At 64.8% G+C, this 19,383-nt stretch overlaps 1 protein-coding gene across 1 annotated transcript; it reads left to right on the top strand.

Moving 5' to 3' along the window:
* Positions 1–18,913, top strand: USP43 (ubiquitin specific peptidase 43). Its single transcript, XM_074847202.1, has 15 exons — positions 1–546; positions 3,301–3,441; positions 6,881–6,981; positions 10,721–10,813; positions 11,110–11,245; positions 11,330–11,453; positions 12,140–12,302; positions 12,422–12,533; positions 14,067–14,170; positions 14,532–14,609; positions 14,709–14,838; positions 15,033–15,381; positions 15,756–15,914; positions 17,363–17,485; positions 17,569–18,913. Exons 1-15 carry the CDS (start codon positions 1–3, stop codon positions 18,282–18,284), a joined length of 3,075 nt encoding a protein of 1,024 aa, XP_074703303.1. The 3' UTR covers positions 18,285–18,913.
* The last annotated feature ends 470 nt before the right edge of the window (positions 18,914–19,383 follow it).

The raw sequence follows: 19,383 nt of genomic DNA, 5'->3' as shown, positions 1-19,383 counted from the left end.
ATGAGCGCGGCGGCGGCGGCGGCGGCGGCGGCGGCGGGGGGGGGCGGCGGCGGCCCTGGGCGGCGTCGGGGCGGCGGCGGCGGGGGGAGCCCGGCGGGGCGGCGGGCGGGGGGCGGGCGGCGGCGGCGAGCCCTGCGCTCCCTGGGCAGCCTGGCCGGGCGGCTGCTCCGCACCTGGGCGCGCCTGGCCGGGGGCCGCGGGACCCGCCGCGCCGCCCCGGAGGATGACGAGGGAGGGTTCCGGGGGGGCGGCCCCGGCGGGGAGCGGCGGCGGCGGCGGCCCGGGGCGGCGGCGGGAGGGGGGAGCGGGAACGGGAGCGGGGGGGAGCGGCCGCCGGGCGCGCAGGGGCTGCGGAACCACGGGAACACCTGCTTCATGAACGCCGTGGTGCAGTGCCTCAGCAACACGGCGCCGCTGGCCGAGTTCCTGGCGCTGGGCCGGTACCGCGCCCGCGGGGCCCGCGCCGAGGTCACCCACCGCCTGGCCGCGCTGGTCCGCGCCCTCTGGACCCGCGACTACACGCCGCAGCTCTCGGCCGAGTTCAAGGTAACGGCCCCGCCGCCCCCCGGTACCCCCCGGCACCCACCAGCATCCCCGCACTCCCGGCACCCACCGGCAACCCCTTCCCCCCGCACCCACCGGCGCACCCCGGTACCCCCAGCACCCCCCGGTACCCCCAGCACCCGCCAGCATCCCGGTAGTCCCAGCACCCCCCGGCACACCCTGCTTACAGCACCCCCCCGCACCCCTCGCACCCCCCAGTACCCCCAGCTCCAAGCACCCACCAGCACCCCCTGCTCACATCACCCACTCCCCAGCCTCATCCTCCCTGTCCTGCCGGACCCCCCCAGCCCCGCTGTCCCCCCCAGCCCCGCTGCCACCCCCCACCTCTGGCCGCGCTGCCTTCACCTGAGCTCTGACCCCCCCCCAGGACATCGAGCTCCCAGCCCCGTCACCCCTGCTGGGCAGCCAGGGCCCCTCCCGGGTCGGGGTTTCCAGCAGCCAGACTGGTCCTGCATGGGCAGGGGCCGGGGTACCCACTGCTCCCCCCCCACCCCCTTTCCCAAGGACCTGCCTGTCTCCCTTCCCTGCCTGGAGGCTGGCAGCACCCACCCCGCAGGGGCTGCCGGGGTGCTGTGGGTGCTCCTGGGGGAGCTCATTGCCTTTAATTTCCTTGGAGCAAAGTAACCAGCTCTTGCGGTGCTGGGCACAGGATTTCCATATTTTCTGCTCCCAAACACGACATTCCTTGGGCGCACAGCAAAAAAACCCCAAAAACCTTCCAGCCTTTGCTTTGAATTTCCTCCCTCCGGGTCGTTATCTGCATCTTCCGTGAATCTCTACCTTTTTTTTTTTTTAAATCTGCCCAAATAAGATTTTGAAATAAGAACTGAATCTGTGACTCATTTTGCTTGAAGCCCATCCGCGGTGGCCTTGCTCCCTCTGCTTGTACCGGGATGCCTGTACGGCCGAGAGCGGGGTGGGGGCGAGCGGGGGGTGGCCAGAGGGGTCTCGGCTCGGGGTGTTTCCCAGCAGTGCTGGAGGTTTGATCCCTGTCCCAGCAGGTCCCAGTGTGCTGGTTAAAATCAGCCACGGACGGTTGGGGTCTAACCTGATCTTAAAGTCCATGCGGGTGTTTGGGGCTTCTTCCTCCCAGTGCTGGTTTTGGGGCTGAGCTCCCAAAATTGTCCTTTCCTGGCTTTGAGCAGCCACCCCCAGCCCAGGCTCAGAGATGGGGACTCCCAGCTCTGCCTTTTGGGGTGCTCCCTTGGCCCCCTCCCGGGGCTGCCTGCCGGGAGCAGGACTCCCAGCCCCTTGCATCCTGCTTTTTTGGGGCCAAGGATCCATCCTGGCTCACGCTGCTCCCCCGGGAGCTGCTTACACAGCTCTCATGGGCTGTTGGCACCCTGGCATCTGCTGGTGGCACACACCCCCGGCCGAGCCCTGGGGCCACCCGGAGCCCAGGCACACAGCACGGCCTTCCCAGCCCCGTGGAACCCCCCATAAGGGCATCGAGCCACTCGCCTGATGGCAAAATTAATGCTAATTAGCCAAAATGCAGCATGGCCGGTGGCTTGATGGGGGCAGGCAGAGTGCATGGCTTTAGGGCCTGATCCAGGCATGGGTGAAGTTGTGGGACAGGGGGATGCTCTGTTTGATGGGGCAGGGGGTGCTGCTGCTGTTGGTGGCACAGGGACCTCAGGGTGCCCAGGGGGAGCGTCATGGTGGTTTCATGGCCCCCGTGGCTGCCCCAGGGTCGATTCCGGGGCTGTGCATGGAGCTGAGGGGGAGAGGCAAAGATGGGTGGGATGCACCAAGGAGCCCCATCAGCACCTCCTGGGGATCCCCTGCAGGGCCAAGGGTAAAGAAGAGAGGGGGCAAGGGGCCGGCAGCCTCAGGCAGGGGGAGCTGGCAGGGCTTTGGGTGGAGGGGCAGAGCCTGGCAGGGCAGGCAGCACCCCATCCCCAGCACTGCCCTCGGGGCAGGGGGGCTGGTGGGAAGCTCCTGACTCCATCAGGGACGTCTCTGGTCCCCTCCCTGGTCTCACCTGCTCCGCTTCTGTCAGAGGGTGCTGAGTGCTGGGCTCCGATGGGCTGAGCATCCCCGGTTTTGGGATGCAGGAGGTTTGCTCAGGGGCTTTCCTCCTGCCTGTGTGGGCAGGGCAGGCAGGGCTGGCAGCTCCCCTGCCCACGAGCCACACATTTGTTTCTTTGTATGAACAGCCCTTGTCTCTTCCAGGGACTTGGGTGGCTGGGCTGACACTGCCAGCATCGCCTGGCTGGGGAAACTGAGGCACGGGGAGGCACTGGGCTGGCTGCTGGGGATGGGGTGGCACGTGCAGGCAGGGCCTGGGGGAGAGCTGCTGCCTGACGAGTCATCCCAGTGCTGGGAATTGCCTTCCCGTGGCTGTTACACTGAGTTGATGCTGTCAGCATGCAGGGTGGGTGACGCTGGTGGGTCCCTGTGGGCTGGGCTTGCCCATTTGGGCTTTGTTGGGGTGTGCTCTGTCCCCTTGCCCACAGCAAGCTGTCCCCTCCTGGCCTCGTCGTGGCACCCAAAAGCTGTGACACCACGGTGATGGGCCACGGAACTGCTGTCTTGGCCATTGTGCCAGTGTCCCCACTGCTCTGCTGCCCCCAGGGTGGCCGTGGTGTCCCTGCAGGGGCAGGACGAAGGCAGATGCTGTCGCGGGCAGGAGGCAGGGATGGGTTTTGGTGATGGGTGCTAATGAACCAGCCGCTCGTTAGTGCCAGACAGCCCGGCCCGTGGCTCAGTGCCCTCCCTGCCCGTCTCTTGCAGAACATCGTCTCCAAGCACAGCTCACAGTTTCGGGGCAACGCGCAGCACGACGCCCTCGAGTTCCTGCTCTGGCTGCTGGACCGCATGCACGAGGACCTGGGTGCTGCCTCCCCTGCCCAGCAGACCTGTGTCCCTGAGGAGGTGGGTGGCCCCCGCCGGGGTGGCTGCACACCCTGGCTTGTGGTGGGGGTGTCCGTGACAGGTCTGGGACTGGGGAAGCCAAAATGTCCTGGGAGGGGGCGGGTTGGAGTTGCCCCCCCTACCCCGGTATGGGATGGGGATGCGGGTGGTGTAGTTTGGCTGGTGTAGGGTGGGAGGATGGTGGGGTCCGGGTGCTGCGGGGCTGGTTGGGGTGCTGGAACAGCATGGGGGTGTCAGCAGGAGCTTGTCTGGCTGAGCACCCCGCTTCTGGTGGGCACCCTAGTTCTTGGGGTTGCTCGGGCAGGAGGAGGTCCAGCCGCCCTGCCCCTCCCCTCCTCCAGCTAAGCCTGCCGTAATTACAGCACTCGGAGGCTTTGCTGCTGGCAAAACAAGTAATTAAGTCTGCCTCCATCCATCTGTGGCATCGCCCTGCCTGCCTGTTGCAGCGGATGGATTTGTGCAGCCGCCGTTTGCTGCCTCGGCGTGGCCACGCGCTCTCCCCGCTTTGGGGGTGATGCTCAGCTTGGGCCCGGGGTGCCCAGGAGCAGCTTCATCCTCCCTGTCCCCTGCCTGGGCCATTGTGGCTGTGGCTGAGGGGGGTCCGGGGTCCCCCCTGGCCGCCTCCAGCCTCACACGGGCAGCTCAGCCACGGTGCCCATTGCCCAAGCCTCTGGCCGGGGCAGCCTTGTGGCTTCCAGCCCTTCTTGGCCGGGGCACTGCAGCCATCCCTGCGCTGAGCTGAGCCGTCCTCAGCCCTGCCTGCCTTTCCCCAGAGGCATATGGATACCCCGGGGTGGTCGGGAGGGCCCAGCAGCGGGCAGCTCCCGTTGCTCCCGTGTTAAATGCGAGGTGCCCACGCCTGCCCCGGGCTGGGGCGTGATGCCGGCGGTGCCGTGGCAGTGTCCCCCCTTTGTGTCCTCCCAGCGTCCTCGGTTTGGCTCAGCCTCCCGCAGCCCCTCACCACAGTCCCAGCCCCTTCCAGGACATGTGTGCCCAAGTCCCCGGGGAGGGGGTGCCCCGTGGGGGTCATGAGCCTGAATAAATGGGTTTGAAGTGTCTGGATGGAGCTGGACACACACCTGCCCGTTGTGGTTTTGGGGAGCAGGGGCTGGGGGAGGAGGGTTTGTGCAGATATTGAATGATGGGGGTCAGGGGGACGATGTGCTCCTGGTCAAGCCCATGCTGAGGCTCAGGGACGGGGGGAGCTCAGCTGGTGGGAGACAGAAGATGGTGTTCAGGGCATGGAGCCGGGCAGGCTGAGGGGGGGAAATACCATCCTGACTGGTCGATGGATGCCCCCAAGGTGTCTGTGGTGACACCCAGCGGGCTCTGGGACTGCTCGGGGGGGACCAAGGCTTGGCTGCCAGGAGGGCTGGAGGAGGAGGAGGCATCCATCCCGTTGGGTTTTGGGGGGGATTTCAGGGGCCACGTGGTGCTCAGACACAGTCCAGGTCTCCTCTGTGCCCCACCAGATGGACCGTGGCCCCGGGCAGACCATAAGGACACGTCAGGCTCAGCAGGACCTGGTGCCAGCAGATGGCATGAGGAAAATCCGCCTCCCGGCCAAATGCCTCATTGATTTTCAATCTTACTCATTGTGACACCAAAATCTCCTTGTCTTACCCCAAAACAGCCAGTCCTTTTTGCAGCATCTCTTCTGCCATCTGGCTCTGCATGGCCATAGCTGGGGGTGAAGCCGGTGGCTCCTGTCCCCTGTGTGTGGGGACGGGAGCTGTGTGTGGTTCCCGGGGCAGCGGGCAGGCAGGGGGATGGCAGGCAGGATGCAGGCAGGGAGGTGTGGGCTAACCAGGCAGGTCTGGCTGTGTAAGATGGCCACATCCCGGTGTCCCAGCTCCCTGTGGAACAGAGCAGAGGACTCTGCTCTTCCTGGGGTCCCTGACTCGGGGTGTGGGAGCTGGTGCATCAGGCCTGGAGAGAGGTCAGGTGTCTGCAGTCACCCCACTGTCCAGGGCCAAGCTGGGGGACGTGGGGAGGTGGCCGAGGGGTGGGTTGGCAGCGGAGCAAGCGCTCCCCATGGCTGCCTCCCCTGCCAGCTCCAGGGATGCCAGTGGAATGGGTGCTGCTCCCCCCGCCTGCGCCGGGCACGTGGCCCCAGAGAGTCCAGCTCTGGGGCTCGGGGTGCCGGGTGCTGTGCCTGGGCGCTGTCTTGCGCTGGGTGCTGTGCCTGGGCTTGACGTGGCCGGCACCATGCTGGGTGCCGTGCCTGGGCTTGCTGCTGGTAAAGGCACTGGGGAAACGTGCAGCAGTGGGGCTGCTTTTCTGGGAAGCTCTGGCAAACCTGCCTGGGGGGGCACGGTGCCAGCCAGGGATTCTTTTAGCTCCCTGGTTCTGGTGATTTGCATGTGGTTAACGGGCCGAGTTTGCCTCAAGTGGGTGCAAGCACAGGAACGTGTGCACCTACTCCAGGGGCCTGTGACACGGACATGGACATGCACACAGACACACGGACACATACAGATACACAGGCACATACACAGACACACTCACGAACACACACAGGCACACGGACACACACACACAGACACACGGACACCTGCTCGCTGCAGCGTCCCCCCATCTCGCCCGCCCACACCCCAGCTCCCCGCAGCACGGCCGCTCCCAGCTCCCAGGGGTGCGTTTCCTGGCACAGTGGGTGCAGGCACTGCCGACCCTGCGGGCGTGTGCCCGTGGGCACTGGGGCTCCTGTGGGGAAGATGTTGCAGGGGACCAGATTTCCCCTCCCCAAGCTTTCCCCTGCCAGAGGTGCTGCTGTGGGCACCTGCTGACACCCAGGATTTCCCTCCTGGAGCATTTCAGCCGGGCTCAAATGTGTTTCCAGCTCCAATTCACAGAATCGTCTCGGTTGGAAAAGCCCTTGAAGCTCCTCCAGTCCAACCATTAACCTCACACTGACAGTTCCCAACTCCACCAGATCCCTCAGCGCTGGGTCAACCCGACTCTTCAACCCCTCCAGGGATGGGGACTCCCCCCCTGCCCTGGGCAGCCCATTCCAACGCCCAACAACCCCTTCTGCAAAGAAATCCTTCCTAAGAGCCAGTCTGACCCTGCCCTGGCGCAGCTTGAGGCCATTCCCTCTTGTCCTGGCGCTGGTTCCTTGGCTCAAGAGACTCATCCCCCCTCTCTGCACCCTCCTTTCAGGGAGTTGTAGAGGGCCATGAGGTCTCCCCTCAGCCTCCTCTTCTCCGTTCCTTGGTGTCCGGAAGCTCCGGGCTGGTTGGATGGGCCGTACCCCAAAACTTCCCCAGGAGAAGGCGTGTGGGGAGCCTGGAGGGCTGGGCAGGGGTGGCTTCGGCATCCCCTTCAGCCTGTCCTCGTGCCGTGGGGACGCCGAGGCTGGGCTTGATTCACTGGGCTGTGTCACCAGCCCCTCAGGGGTGGGGGGTCACCTCTCTCACCCCACTGTCTCTTGCCCCCGCAGCCCAGCGAGGATGGGAGCGGCGGTGCCAGCGGTTCCCCACCGCCTGGCCAACATCCCCGCGGGCAGAGCTTCGTGCAGAGCCACTTCCAGGCGCAGTACAGGTGAGCGGGGAGCCGGGTCCTGCGCGGCCGCGGCTGCGCTTTGTGCTGGGTGGCACAAAGGGAAGGGGCAAGCTGGGGGGTGCTCAGCCCTGCAGAGAGGCTCCAGCCATCTGGCTGTCACCAAAATGGGATAAAAGGACTTGTCGACACCAGGGGGATGTAGATAAGCAGACACACTCCTTTAGTAACGGCCGGGTGCGCAGGGGAGTCGTCTCACCACCAACACACACCTGACTCGTGGAACATGCTGATTATATAGGATACAGTCATACATATTAATCAAGTTCTCATACATAATCATGTGAACTCCCATAACTCATTTTCTTATTCCCACCTCTTCCCGGTCGTGCGCACTTGAGTCCTGAAATGAGTCGGGGGCTGCTTTTGTGACCACCACGGACTGCTGACTCGAAAGAAAGACCCCCCAGTGTCCTTGACTCAAGGACTTTGGCTCACATTGCAATTTTAACATGCTCCGAGGGCCTTTCACAATGCAACTTTTAAAACACCTGGTCTACAGGGCAATAAATCATCCTCACCAGACAGTCTGACAACGGGACCTCGTCCAGCAGCGTTGTATGGTGACTTTAAACTCAGTACAACATCTCTATGACTGCTTAAAACATTACACCACTATCTTTTATAAAAACAGATTTCTGTGAGATTCCATTTAATTGATTAGTCCTAATCATTCCTGATCAAAATCACCAAAAATCATCAACTTAAATTAATAACAAATTAGTAACAAGCAGTAACAGGGCCATTTCTCACTCCGCTTCAACACCAGCAAATACTTTTCCAAGTGCTGAAAAGGACACAGGGAGGGTCAGAGCCCAGATCCCCGTGGCAGCAAGCGGGGTGTCCTGGCCTCTCCCCACCCACCGCAGCCCCGGGACTCCCAGTAATGAGCTGAGGGAGGGGCCCAGTTAAGATGAAGTTGGGGTTTATCTGCACGGTGCAATGCTGGCAGCGTTGTGGGTGATGGGCTGGAGGGGTTAATTGTTTTATTAAGGACTGATCCAGAGCAGGGTCTGAACCACATCCTGGGGGCAGTTTTTGGTGTGTGTGGATGCTGCTCCTTGGGGTGAGGGCGCAGAGGGTGTCATCAGCCCCATCCAGTGTCACCTCTTGGCATGGACTCGGACACGGGCAGACCCCAGCCCTGCCCCACCCACCACACACCTTCCCTGGGCATTTCACCCCCCCTGTCTTTAGACACCCCACCGCCCACTTCGCCTTGGCCCTAACGAACCCTTAAGCACTTCCCTTCATTATCACCGTCCCAGGGTGGGGAGAGCCACCAGGAGATGGCTTGTGCCAGGACAGCTGATTTTGGGACAGCCGATTTTGCACCGCGATAGCAGTTCGCTGGCAAAATCAAGGCGGGTGCTGAGCTGGGAGGGCTCAGCCTGGGGAGACGGGCAGGGCTCGGGCAGGGGATGCGCTTCCTCCTGGCTGTCCTCCACCAGCATGAGTTGGGGATGAAGGCTGTGGGTGGTGGAGCAACCCAGTAAGGCGTGGTGCCCCTCAAGGGTCCATACTGGGACAAGTAGAGTTTAATATCTTCATCAGTGACACGGTGGGGTTGAGTGTGTCCCCAGCGAGTTGGCAGGTGGCACGTTGAGGGAGGGGCCATGGTGGGGTGGAGGAGTGGGCCCATGTGAACCTCATGAAGTTCAACCAGGCTAAGTGCAAGTTCCTGCCCATGGGTTGGGGCAATCCCCAGTACCAGCACAGACTGGGTGGTGAATGGAGAAGGACTTGGGGGTACTGGTGGATGAAAAATTGGATGTGAGCTGGCAATGTGCGCTCACAGCCCAGAAGGCCAACCGTGTCCTGGGCTGCAGCAAGAGGAACGTGACCAGCAGGGCGAGGGAGGGGATTCTGCCCCTCTACTGAGCTCTGGTGAGACCCCCTCTGCAGTGCTGGGTCCAGCTCTGGGGCCCCCAGTCCAAGACAGACATGGGCCTGTTGGGGCGGGTGCAGAGGAGATGGTCAGAGGGCTGGAACATCTCTGCTAGAAGGACAGACTGAGAGTTGGGGTTGGTCAGCCTGGAGAAGAGCAGGTTCCGGGGAGGCCTTATCGTGGCCTTTCACTATAGAAAGGGAGCTTCTAAGAAAGGTGGAGAGATGTTTTACCGGGGTCTGTAGCGACAGGACAAGGGGCAACTGTTCTAAACTACAGGAGTGTAGGGTTAGACTGGACATAAGGAAGAAATATTTTACAGTGGAGGTGGGGTTGGTGAGGGCCTGGCACAGGTTGCCCAGAGAGGTGGTAGATGCCCCATGGTTCTGTCACAGGACTCAGGATAGGGGTTATCCCAAGCCTGTCCCAGAGGGCCAGCATGGGGGTGCCCCCACGTGTGGGTGGTGGGACACCCCACATGTTCATCTGGCTGAGACTCGGGATGCTTGGGTGGGCCAGCATCTGGCCACCCCGTCCCCATGCCATGGCACTGCAGGCATGAGGGGACACATCTGGCATCACGAGTCCTTCCTTCTCTCTGAATTAATCCCCTGCTCTGTATGAAGAAAAGGCGCTTTAATTATCCACCCCCTTCTGCGTAGCAGAGCCTGTCTGTGTGCAAAAGGATTTATTAATTTGCGCAGCTGCTTCCTGGGGAGCTTGGTGGCTCTTCAAGGTGATGGATAACAAGGCCTCAGGATTTTGATTTGGTTTTTAATTTATCTTTCCCCTTTTTGTTGAATAAAAAGGAGGAAAAAAAAAGAAATAAAAAAAGAATTAAAAAGAAGTAGGAGGTAAGGTGGTTGTTGGCATTAAAGGTTCGTTTAAGCCAGGCTTTGGCGGAGCATCTCCTGTGGGAGATGGGGAAGGCTCCCCGCTGGTGGGGGGACCTGGTTCTCCCCGATGTCCCTGTGCCCCCCAGCAGAGCAGACGAGTCCCCCATCACTGTCCCAGGGCTGCCCTGGAGCCAGCGGCTGTGCTGCGGCCGGGACCGGGGGGCTGAGCTGGCAGCCCCGGGGAAGCCAGTGGCGTCCAGTGCCGGCAGACGGGGAACGGGAGTGCTGGGAGTGCCACCGTGGTGGGTGCAGGATCTGGCCCTGTGGTGGTGGCAGGCAGCTGGTTCCCAGCAGGTGGCTGGGGAGTGCGGCAGGACCGTGGTGTCCCCTGGGTGCAGCTTGCCAGTGGGATGGTCCCCAGCCGGTGCCACCACCACCTCTGCCTCTGGCCATGGGTGCCAGGGCGGGCAAGGAGCCAGCATCACCACCTCCTCCCTGCAGCCCAGCCACAGCCCTGCTTTTCTGGAGGGGTCCTGTCCCCTCCCAGCACCTCAAGGCGTTGTCCTCACTTAACCCCCACCTGGGTGGGATGGGGTCACCCCAAAGCCTCCAGGAACCAGAAGCCACCCTGGACTCTGCGAGCCCTTGGGAGGGGGAGCAGGATTTGGGGGGTTTTCAAGGCCACAGTCACGCATGAGCGTGGGAGACCCCCCCCAGCCCTGGGATTTCACTCTGTCTTCTCTAGCGTCAGTTACTGTGGGCACCCTTGTTAGGTTTCAGAGTGAACAGACCATTGGGCTGGGCAGGCAGGTACAGACCATGGTCCCTCGCTCTGGCAGGAGGTCGTGCAAACCCTGTGTGATGCTGGGGCCATCCGAGCCCTGTGGGATGTGGTACCCAGGATGCAGTACAGGTGGCAGGGCGCTGCAGCCCCAGGGTGGGGACTCTGGGGGTGCCGCCCCCTCAAACGGTGACGCGCCCCGGCCGTGTTTCACAGGTCCTCCCTGACGTGCCCTCACTGCCTGAAGCAGAGCAACACCTTCGACCCCTTCCTGTGCATCTCCCTGCCCATCCCGCTGCGCCAGACCAGGTGAGCCGGGCCCTGCACCTCCCCAGCCGCTCGCCGTGAATGGCACCGACACCCAGCAGTGGGGTTTTGACTCCAGTGGGAGTAATTTGCATATTTGGGGGTAAATAATTAGTGTGGGAGGTGGTGGAATGTTGGGATGGGTGACGGCCACCACCACAGGAGCTGTCTCCAGTGGGTGTCAGAGCCGCAGGGGCAGGACGTGGGTCCACGCGGCGTGGCCGTGAGCGGTGTCAGGTCTCAGCGTGGCGCGCGGGGGCTTTGCCCGCTGACGTGTGTCCCCCCCTCGGTGTCCCCAGGGCTCTCAACGTCACCCTGGTGCTGCAGTGCGAGCGCTGGCGGTTCGTGCGGGTGGGACTGGCCGTGCCCCTGCTGGGCACCGTGGCCGAGCTGCGGGAGATGGTGGCACGGGAGGGACACATCCCCCCGGAGCAGGTAACGGGGCGACGGGGGGGACACACACACACAGGGAGGGGACCCACCCCCTGGGGGACACTGAGGTGCTGTCCTGTCCCGCAGGTGATCCTGGCCGAGGTGTCCCCGCGGGGCTTCCTGCGCTCCCTGGGCGACGCGGAGGAGCTGGGTGCTGCTGGGGAGGGGGCTCCCCTCTACGCCTTCCAGCCCCCCCCTGCCCGCCACGCAGGTACTGCCCCCCCGCCCTGCCATTGGTTAGCGGCTGCCTGCCCGCGCCGCTCTGATTGGTTGGGAGCAGCTTGTGCGGCACTGGGGGTGGTGGGAGCGTCACTAGGATTGGTGGGAGGCGGTGGTTCCCCTTCCTGTGATTGGTGACTGGGAGGTGCGCTGTGATTGGTGGGAGGCGGGTGTGCCCTGCTGTGGTTGGTGGGAGCTGTGTCCTCTCTGCTGTGATTGGTGAGAGACTTATCTTCCCTTCCCCGCCCCAGCCTCATGATTGGTTGGAGGCAGGTGTGCTCTGCTGTGATTGGTTGGAGGTGGGTGTGCTCTGCCGTGATTGGTTGGAGGCGGGTGTGCTCTGCTGTGATTGGTTGGAGGCAGGTGTGCTCTGCTGTGATTGGTTGGAGGCGGGTGTGCTCAGCCGTGATTGGTTGGAGGCAGATGTGCTCTGCTGTGATTGGTTGGAGGCAAGTGTGCTCTGCTGTGATTGGTGGAGGCCATGTCCCTGGGCTGTGATTGGTGGGAAGGGTGGGGGTGTGGGAGGCCCTGCTGCAGGCAGGGGAGCACAGGCAGCGCCCAGCAGCAGGCAGGGTGCCCGGGCGGTGGTGAACGCCTGTCCCTGCTAACCGAGCCCTCCCTGGACACCCCACTGCGGAGGGACGGGGGGCCGGGCGCTCACCCCTGCCCTGCCCGCAGGGTGCCCCTGCAGCCTGCCCGCCTCCCCCGGGGCGGCCCAGCCCGAGGGGCAGCGCCTGCTGCCCGCCGCTGCCCGCTCCTCCGACTGCCTGCACCGCGGGGCGGGCGGCCGCATCCTGCTGCTGCTCTGCAACGCGGCGGGCACCGGCCCCCAGCTCGCCAGGTACCTGCCCGCCCTGCCTGCGCTTTGCCTGTGCGCGCCGCCCTCCCTGCCTTCCCCCTACGGCAGGAGGGTGGCGTGGAGGTGGCCCCCCTCAGCCGGGTGTCCTCCGCTGTCCCCAGGTTCGGGCCGCCGCTGGTGCTGCGGGAGGAGCGGGGCGTCTCCTGGGAGCAGCTCCAGCAGAGCATCCTGGCCCAGCTGCGGGCCCTGCTGCGGGGAGAGGTGCGGGCGCAGGTGAGCTGGGACGGGGTATGCCACTGTCCCCTCCCGGGGCACGCTGGCCCGTGGGCTGTCTCCGTGGTTGGCCGTTGGTGTCTCCATGGGTGGCCATTGGTGTCTCCATGGGTGGCCATTGGTGTCTCCATGTGGCCATTGGTGTCTCCATGGGTGGCCATTGGGGAAGCTGTGGGTGGCCGTTGGTGTCTCCATGGGTGGCCGTTGGTGGAGCCGTGGGTGGCCGTTGGTGGAGCCGTGGGTGGCCGTGGTGTCCCCATGGGTGGCCGTGGTGTCTCCATGGGTGGCCATTGGTGGATCTCTGGGTGGCCGTGATGTTTCCATGTGGCCATTGGTGGAGCTGTGGGTGGCCGTTGGTGTCTTCATGGGTGGTCATTGGTGGAGCTGTGGGTGGCTGTTGGTGTCTCCATGGGTGGCCGTTGGTGTCTCCATGGGTGGCCATTGGTGGAGCTGTGGGTGGCCGTTGGTGTCTCCGTGGGTGGCCGTTGGTGGAGCTGTGGGTGGCCATGGTGTCCCCATGGGTGGCCGTGGTGTCTCCATGGGTGGCCATTGGTGGATCTCTGGGTGGCCGTGATGTTTCCATGGGTGGCCGTTGGTGGAGCTGTGGGTGGCCATGGTGTCTCCATGGGTGGCCATTGGTGGAGCTGTGGGTGGCCGTTGGTGTCTTCATGGGTGGCCATTGGTGTCTCCATGGGTGGCCATTGGTGGATCTCTGGGTGGCCATGATGTTTCCATGGGTGGCCGTTGGTGGAGCTGTGGGTGGCCGTTGGTGTCTCCATGGGTGGCCATTGGTGGAGCTGTGGGTGGCCATGGTGTCTCCATGGGTGGCCAAGGCACAGGCATGAGCGGTTGTGGTGGCACCATCACTGGCTGTGGTGTCACCATGGGGGACCATGGGGAAGCTGTGGATGGCTGCAGGGTCGCTGGGGGTGGTTGTGGTGGTCCCAGGGGTGGTTGTGGTGTTGATGCTGGTGGTCACTGGGGGTAGCCATGCTGTCCCCGTGGGTGGTCGTATTCACACTGCAGGCAGCCAGTGGTGGCACAGTGGGTGGCCAGTGGTGTCCCTGTGGGTGGTTGTGTTGTTGCTGCGGGTGGCCACAGTGTCCCTGTGGGTGGCTGTGTTGGCCCTGGGAGTGGTCACGTTGTCCTGGGGGTGGCCAGTGGTGTCCCTGTGAGTGACCATAGTGTCCCTGTGGGTGGTCGCGTTGTCACCGTGGGTGGCCACAGCTTCACCGTGGGTGGCCGCAGTGCTACCCAGCTCGCACGGCAGAGCGCCCCCAGCTCAGCCGCCCTCCCCAGCACCCAGGTGCCACCATCCCACGGGCACTGGTGTCCCCGTGCTGCCCCTCTGCCCCCCAGCCACACTGCAGCCCCATGTCCCCGTCCCCACGGGTGTCCCCTGCCAGCCCAGCCACAGGGACCAAAGAAATCTGATTTTGGGGGCTTTTTCTGCACGGCTCCCCCAGGGTATTGTTGGGGGGCGGGGGGGGCTCTGCCCCACAACCAGCCCCACAGACCCCTCTCCCCTTGCAGGGCGCGGGGGCCCTCTTCCGCATCCGCCTGGCTGGGGGCTCAGCCCCCTGTGCCTACCTGTCCCCACAGGACCCCCGCCCTCTCTGCCACCCGGCTGTCGACAGGTAAGGGCGCTGCAGGGGCAGGATTGTCCCCAGACTGTCTCCTCGTTCTCCGGGGGTGGCCAGTGGTGTCACTGTGGCTGGTCACAGCATCCCTGTAGGTGGCCATGGTGTCCCTGTGCGTGGTTGTGTTGTCGCCATGGGTGGATGAATATGTCCCTGTGGCTGGTCAGTGTCACCATGGGTGGCCACAGTGCTGGCCACTCCATTCCCCAGGGACTGGGACCTCAGCCCCATGTCCCCACCGTGGGTGCTGCATGGGGAGGTGGTGGCCATCCCTCGTGCCACCACAGGGTGGTATGGAGGTGGCCCCATGGGAATGGGGGGGCTTTGGGGGGCATCTCGCCTCATCCTCACCCCCCAGAGCCCTGCAGCTGAGCGGGGCGGGTGGCCCTCCCCACGTGAAGCTGACGGTGGAGTGGGACGTGAGCACCAAAGAGCGGTGAGTCCCTTACCCCCAGGGGTGGGTGGGGACACCCCAGCACCCAGGTCACCCTCCCTGACTCCCCCCCCGGCGTCATGTCCCCCCCACCCCACACAGCCTTTTCGGCAACATCCAGGAGGAGGTGGTGCAGGACGCCGAGAGCGTGCGGCTGCAGCAGCAAGCGCACCGGCAGCAGCACAGCTGCACGCTGGACGAGTGCTTCCAGCTCTACACCAAGGAGGAGCAGGTACCGTGCACCCCGCCAGCCACGCAGGCAGCGGGCACCCTGCCTGCACCCTGCCTGCACCCGGCAGAGCCGCTGCCAAGCGCAAGCCCTGCCCACAGCGTGGTGGCTGTGGGCATTTGCGGTGCTGGGGGTGGCTTTGGAGGTGGCAGGGGGGGTGTTGGGGAGGGAGGTGACATGGCATGTGGTGTCCCCAGCTGGCCCCGGACGACGCCTGGCGCTGCCCACACTGCAAGGTGCTGCAGCAGGGCACGGTGAAACTGAGCCTCTGGACGCTGCCCGACATCCTCATCATCCACCTCAAGCGCTTTCGCCAGGTGGCTGAGCACCGGCACAAACTCACCACGCTGGTGAGGTTCCCCCTGCGGGGTCTCGACATGGCCCCCCACGTGGCGCAGCGGGGCCAGGCTGGCGGACAGCTGTTGGGGCGCTGGGCGCCCTGGCAGCCCCCCCTCTGCCTGCCCCCGAGCTGCCCCCGTGACTACCTCTACGACCTCTACGCCGTCTGCAACCACCACGGCAGCATGCAGGGCGGCCACTACACCGGTGAGCGGGGCAGGGGGCGGCGCAGGGGGCACGGCAACAGGGTGGGGGACACTTCAGGGGGCATGGCGTTGGGTTGGGGGGCACCTTGGGGGATACACTGTGGGGTACAGCGTGGGGTTGGGGGGAAGCTCAGGGATGTGCTGTTGGGGACATGGCGCGGAGGCGCCAGCAGCAGAGGGGACACGCAGGGTGGCGTTGCAGCCACACCAGGGCTGCCGTAGCACTGGGACGTGCCCCCCAGCAGCGTCCTGCACCCCCAAGCTGGCCCTGCACTGTGGGACTCACGCTCCCCACTGCACCCTGGGGCTGGGGACGGCCAGGTCAGAGCCTGTGTGTGTCCCCCCCCTCACCCCCTGTGTTCCCCTCACCCCCAGCCTACTGCTGCAATGCCCTGGACGGGCGGTGGTACAGCTACGACGACAGCAGGGTGGAGGGGGTGCAGGAGGCCGAGGTGAGCACCCGCAGCGCCTACATCCTCTTCTACCAGCGCCGCAACGCCACGCCTGCCTGGTCGGCTGGGAGCTCCGTCAGGGGTGAGCACCCCCCCTCTCTGCCCGCCTGCACCCCACCAGCACCCGGGCACGCGTGGCACGGCTGCGCGCACCCACGGCCGTGCCCACAGGCACACGGAGCGTGGATGTGTGGAGCAGAGCCACACACGTGTGCATTCAGCACATGCACACACGTTGGGGGGGTGTGTGTGTGCACACCCAGCGCAGCCGTGTGTGTGCACAGTAGGGTGCTGGCATGCACAGAGCACTAACGCATGTGCTGCGGACACATGTGTGCACATGGACACGCGGCTGCGCCGGTTCATGGACACGGCAGGAGTGTGTGTGTGCACACACGGACACACGTGCACACCCCTGTGGGGATGGTTTGTCAGGCAGGGGTGTGCAAACGCACACAGACAGTTGCACACACCCCCTGACACACGTGCACACCCGTGTATGGACAGTACAGTGGGCACATACACCCACAGCGTAGCCAAGTGTGCACCGCGGCACGCACGGTGTTGCACACACACGTGTGTGAGTAGGCACAGTCCCACCGCCCAGCCCTGTGCACATGCGTGTGCACGCAGGGTGGTGGGCAGAGCACGGCTGGTGTGAGCAGCGCAGTGGGTGGTATCCTGGCTTGTATCAGCCATAGCGTGGCCAGCAAGGACAGGGAAGGGATCTGACCCCTGTGCTCAGCACTGGTGAGGCCGCCCCTTGATGAGTGGGTTCAGTTTTGGGCCCCTCACTCCAAAAAGGCCATTGAATGACTCGAGCGTGTCCAGAGAAGGGCAACGGAGCTGGTGCAGGGTCTGGAGCACAGGTCTGATGGGGAGCGGCTGAGGGAACTGGGGGGGTTTAGTCTGGAGAAGAGGAGGCTGAGGGGAGACCTCATGGCCCTCTGCAACTCCCTGAAAGGAGGGTGCAGAGAGGGGGGATGAGTCTCTTGAGCCAAGGAACCAGCGCCAGGACAAGAGGGAATGGCCTCAAGCTGCGCCAGGGCAGGGTCAGACTGGCTCTTAGGAAGGATTTCTTTGCAGAAGGGGTTGTTGGGCGTTGGAATGGGCTGCCCAGGGCAGGGGGGGAGTCCCCATCCCTGGAGGGGTTGAAGAGTCGGGTTGACCCAGCGCTGAGGGATCTGGTGGAGTTGGGAACGGTCAGGGTGAGGTTCATGGTTGGACTGGAGCAGCTTCAAGGGCTTTTCCAACCCAGATGATTCTGGGATTCTGGGATTCTAAAACAGCCGCCCAGCTCCTCCTCCATCACAGTGTGGGCATCCCCTGGCATCTGTGGGTGCACACCCCACCATGTGCAGGAAGCTGCTGCCACACACTCATCACACACATGTGCATGCACGGCTGGTCGCAGCCCCCAGCTCCCCCGTCGCTGAGCACCCCGGGTGCTGCAGCAGTGGCCACCCCAGGTGCGGGCAGGGCAGGACCCCCCCGGCCCCGCCGTCCAGCCCAGCCTCCCGCTCCCCGCAGGCTCCACGGCCTCCTCGCTCTCGGACCACTGGCTGGCCCGCCTGGCTGGCAGCACACGGGACACAGTGGCCACCCAGGGCTCCCCTCCCGGCACCCCCGATGCCACCACCGCCCTGGAGAAAGGTGATGCTGAGCACCCCCTCCCCACTCCAGCACCTCGGGGGGTGGCTCCCAGATCCTCCCACTTCTTATTTTTCTCATTGCAGGTGGCTTCGAGGCCAGACCCTCGGTGCGGGGCGTCCAGGGCCGCAGCCTCAGCGTCAAGCTCTCGCCCACCACGGGCCCCCCCAGGGCCGTGCCCCCACGCTGGTCCTTCGCCTGCAAGGAGCGGGGCCAGCCGGGGGTCCCCGGGGAGCTGGTGACCTACCTGGAATCAGGGCGCCGGCCCCGCTGCACCCGCCGCTCCCTCCTCCCGCTCGGCACTGGTGGGGAGAGTGGCCCCGACACCCCCGTGGCCCCCAGCCCCACGCCAACTGGCCCCCCGAAACACCCCAGCAAGGGGCAGGAGGAGCTGGGCACCCCCCGCGCCCCCCGCCAGCCCCTCCGTGTGCCCGTGCTGCGGCGAGCCGCCAGCGCTGGTGCCGAGGGGTCCCTGCGCCTGCCCCCCAAAAGCCAGAGCAGCCCGGGGTGGAGCGGGGAGGGGACGGGGGGGCTCCTCCGCCATGGGCTGCCACGGCCGGAGGGGGACACAGGTGTCCCCCTGGCACGACTGTCCCCTGGCACGGCGGCCATGGCACGCTCGCAGAGCTCGGCCAGCCTGCCCCCCCGCCCCAAGGGGGGCCTGCGGCGCTCAGCCTCACTGGGTAGGGGTGCGGGGGGACCCCCCCTGCTCCCCCGGGGTCCCCCCGGGGCCACGCTGCAGCGGGGACGGCAGCCCACGGGCTCACTGTGCAGCCCGGCTGTGCCCGAGTCCAGCTTCTGAGCCTCGGCCAGTGGGCATCCCCCCCAACCCCGGGGCAGCCCGAACTCCTGAGCTGGGGGCATCCTGCACTGAGGGCTCCCAAACTGGGGGTGCCCCAAACTGGGGGTGTCTCAACCCAAGGGCTCCCAAACAAGGGCATCCCAAAGCAGGGTCATCCTGAACCAGGAACAGCCCAACCCGGGGGCTCCCAAACCACAGCGTCCCAAAGTGGAGGCATTCAGGTATCCCAAAGCTGGGGCATCCCAAATCGGAGGCCCCCAAACCAGGGGCTCCCAAACTGGGGGTGTCCCAAACTGGGAGCACCCCGAACCAGAGGCTCCTAAATCAGGGCATCCCAACCCAGGGGCGTCCTGGGGGGCATCACCCGCTCACCCCCCCCCATGCCCCTTCCCAGGGAGCGGCCGGGCACGGGCTCAAGGCTCTGCCATCTCTAAGATGTGAGAGTATTTATTGTACCAGGAGAGTTTTATTCAGAGACGCTTTTTGTTTTCTAAAAGGCGACTATTTTGGGGGGGCGGGCGGGTCCCCCACACCAAGGTCTATGCAATACGCGATTCCTCCAGCCAGCTTTTGTACGCGGGGGCTGCGGCCCCACCGCCGGCGGTTTCTATTAAAGACACGTGAAAGGAGCCGCGTGCGGTGCTTGGGGGGAGCATCTGTCCCAGGGGATGTGTCTGGGGTGGGAAGGGGCTTCATGTCCCACCGGTGGTGGTCCCGGTACTGGGGTGTGTGCTGCGGATGGGGGTGGTGGGGACCAGCCTGGGAGCGGGGCTTGGTGGGGCCAGTGGTGGCCGGATCCTGCCCCGGCATGGGGGGAGGTCTGGGGCAGGGGGGGGGCAGCACCAGGAGCATCGGACTCGTGGTACCACGGGGCTGCGCCTGCCGGGGCAGAGGAACCGCCGGTGTGGAGAAACTTGGTGCAGCCACAACAGGAGGCAGGGACAGAGAGATTGGGAAGGTGGAGGTGGAGGAGACAGGTGGAGGAGGTGGGACCAGGGTGGAGGAGACAGAGAGGGGTGTGGAGGAGGTGGGGTTGGGGTGGAGGAGATGAAGGTGAGAGTGGAGGCGGTGGAGGTAACGGAGGAGCCAGGGACAGAGA

Source organism: Strix aluco, chromosome 21 (genome assembly GCF_031877795.1).
Source record: "Strix aluco isolate bStrAlu1 chromosome 21, bStrAlu1.hap1, whole genome shotgun sequence".
Classification (NCBI taxonomy): Eukaryota; Metazoa; Chordata; class Aves; order Strigiformes; family Strigidae; genus Strix; species Strix aluco.
The sequence above is the reverse complement of the archived record's forward strand: the minus strand, read 5'-3'. Positions and strand labels throughout refer to the sequence as shown.

What these genes read in the sequence shown, in the direction of transcription:
- USP43 (XM_074847202.1), top strand. Translation starts at nt 1, where the DNA reads ATGAGCGCGGCGGCGGCGGCGGCGGCGGCGGCGGCGGGGGGGGGCGGC. An exon ending in TGCCACCCGGCTGTCGACAG is followed by an intron (nt 14,171 to 14,531) that starts GTAAGGGCGCTG and finishes CTCACCCCCCAG; the next exon opens with AGCCCTGCAGCTGAGCGGGG. An exon ending in GGCTGGGAGCTCCGTCAGGG is followed by an intron (nt 15,915 to 17,362) that starts GTGAGCACCCCC and finishes CGCTCCCCGCAG; the next exon opens with GCTCCACGGCCTCCTCGCTC.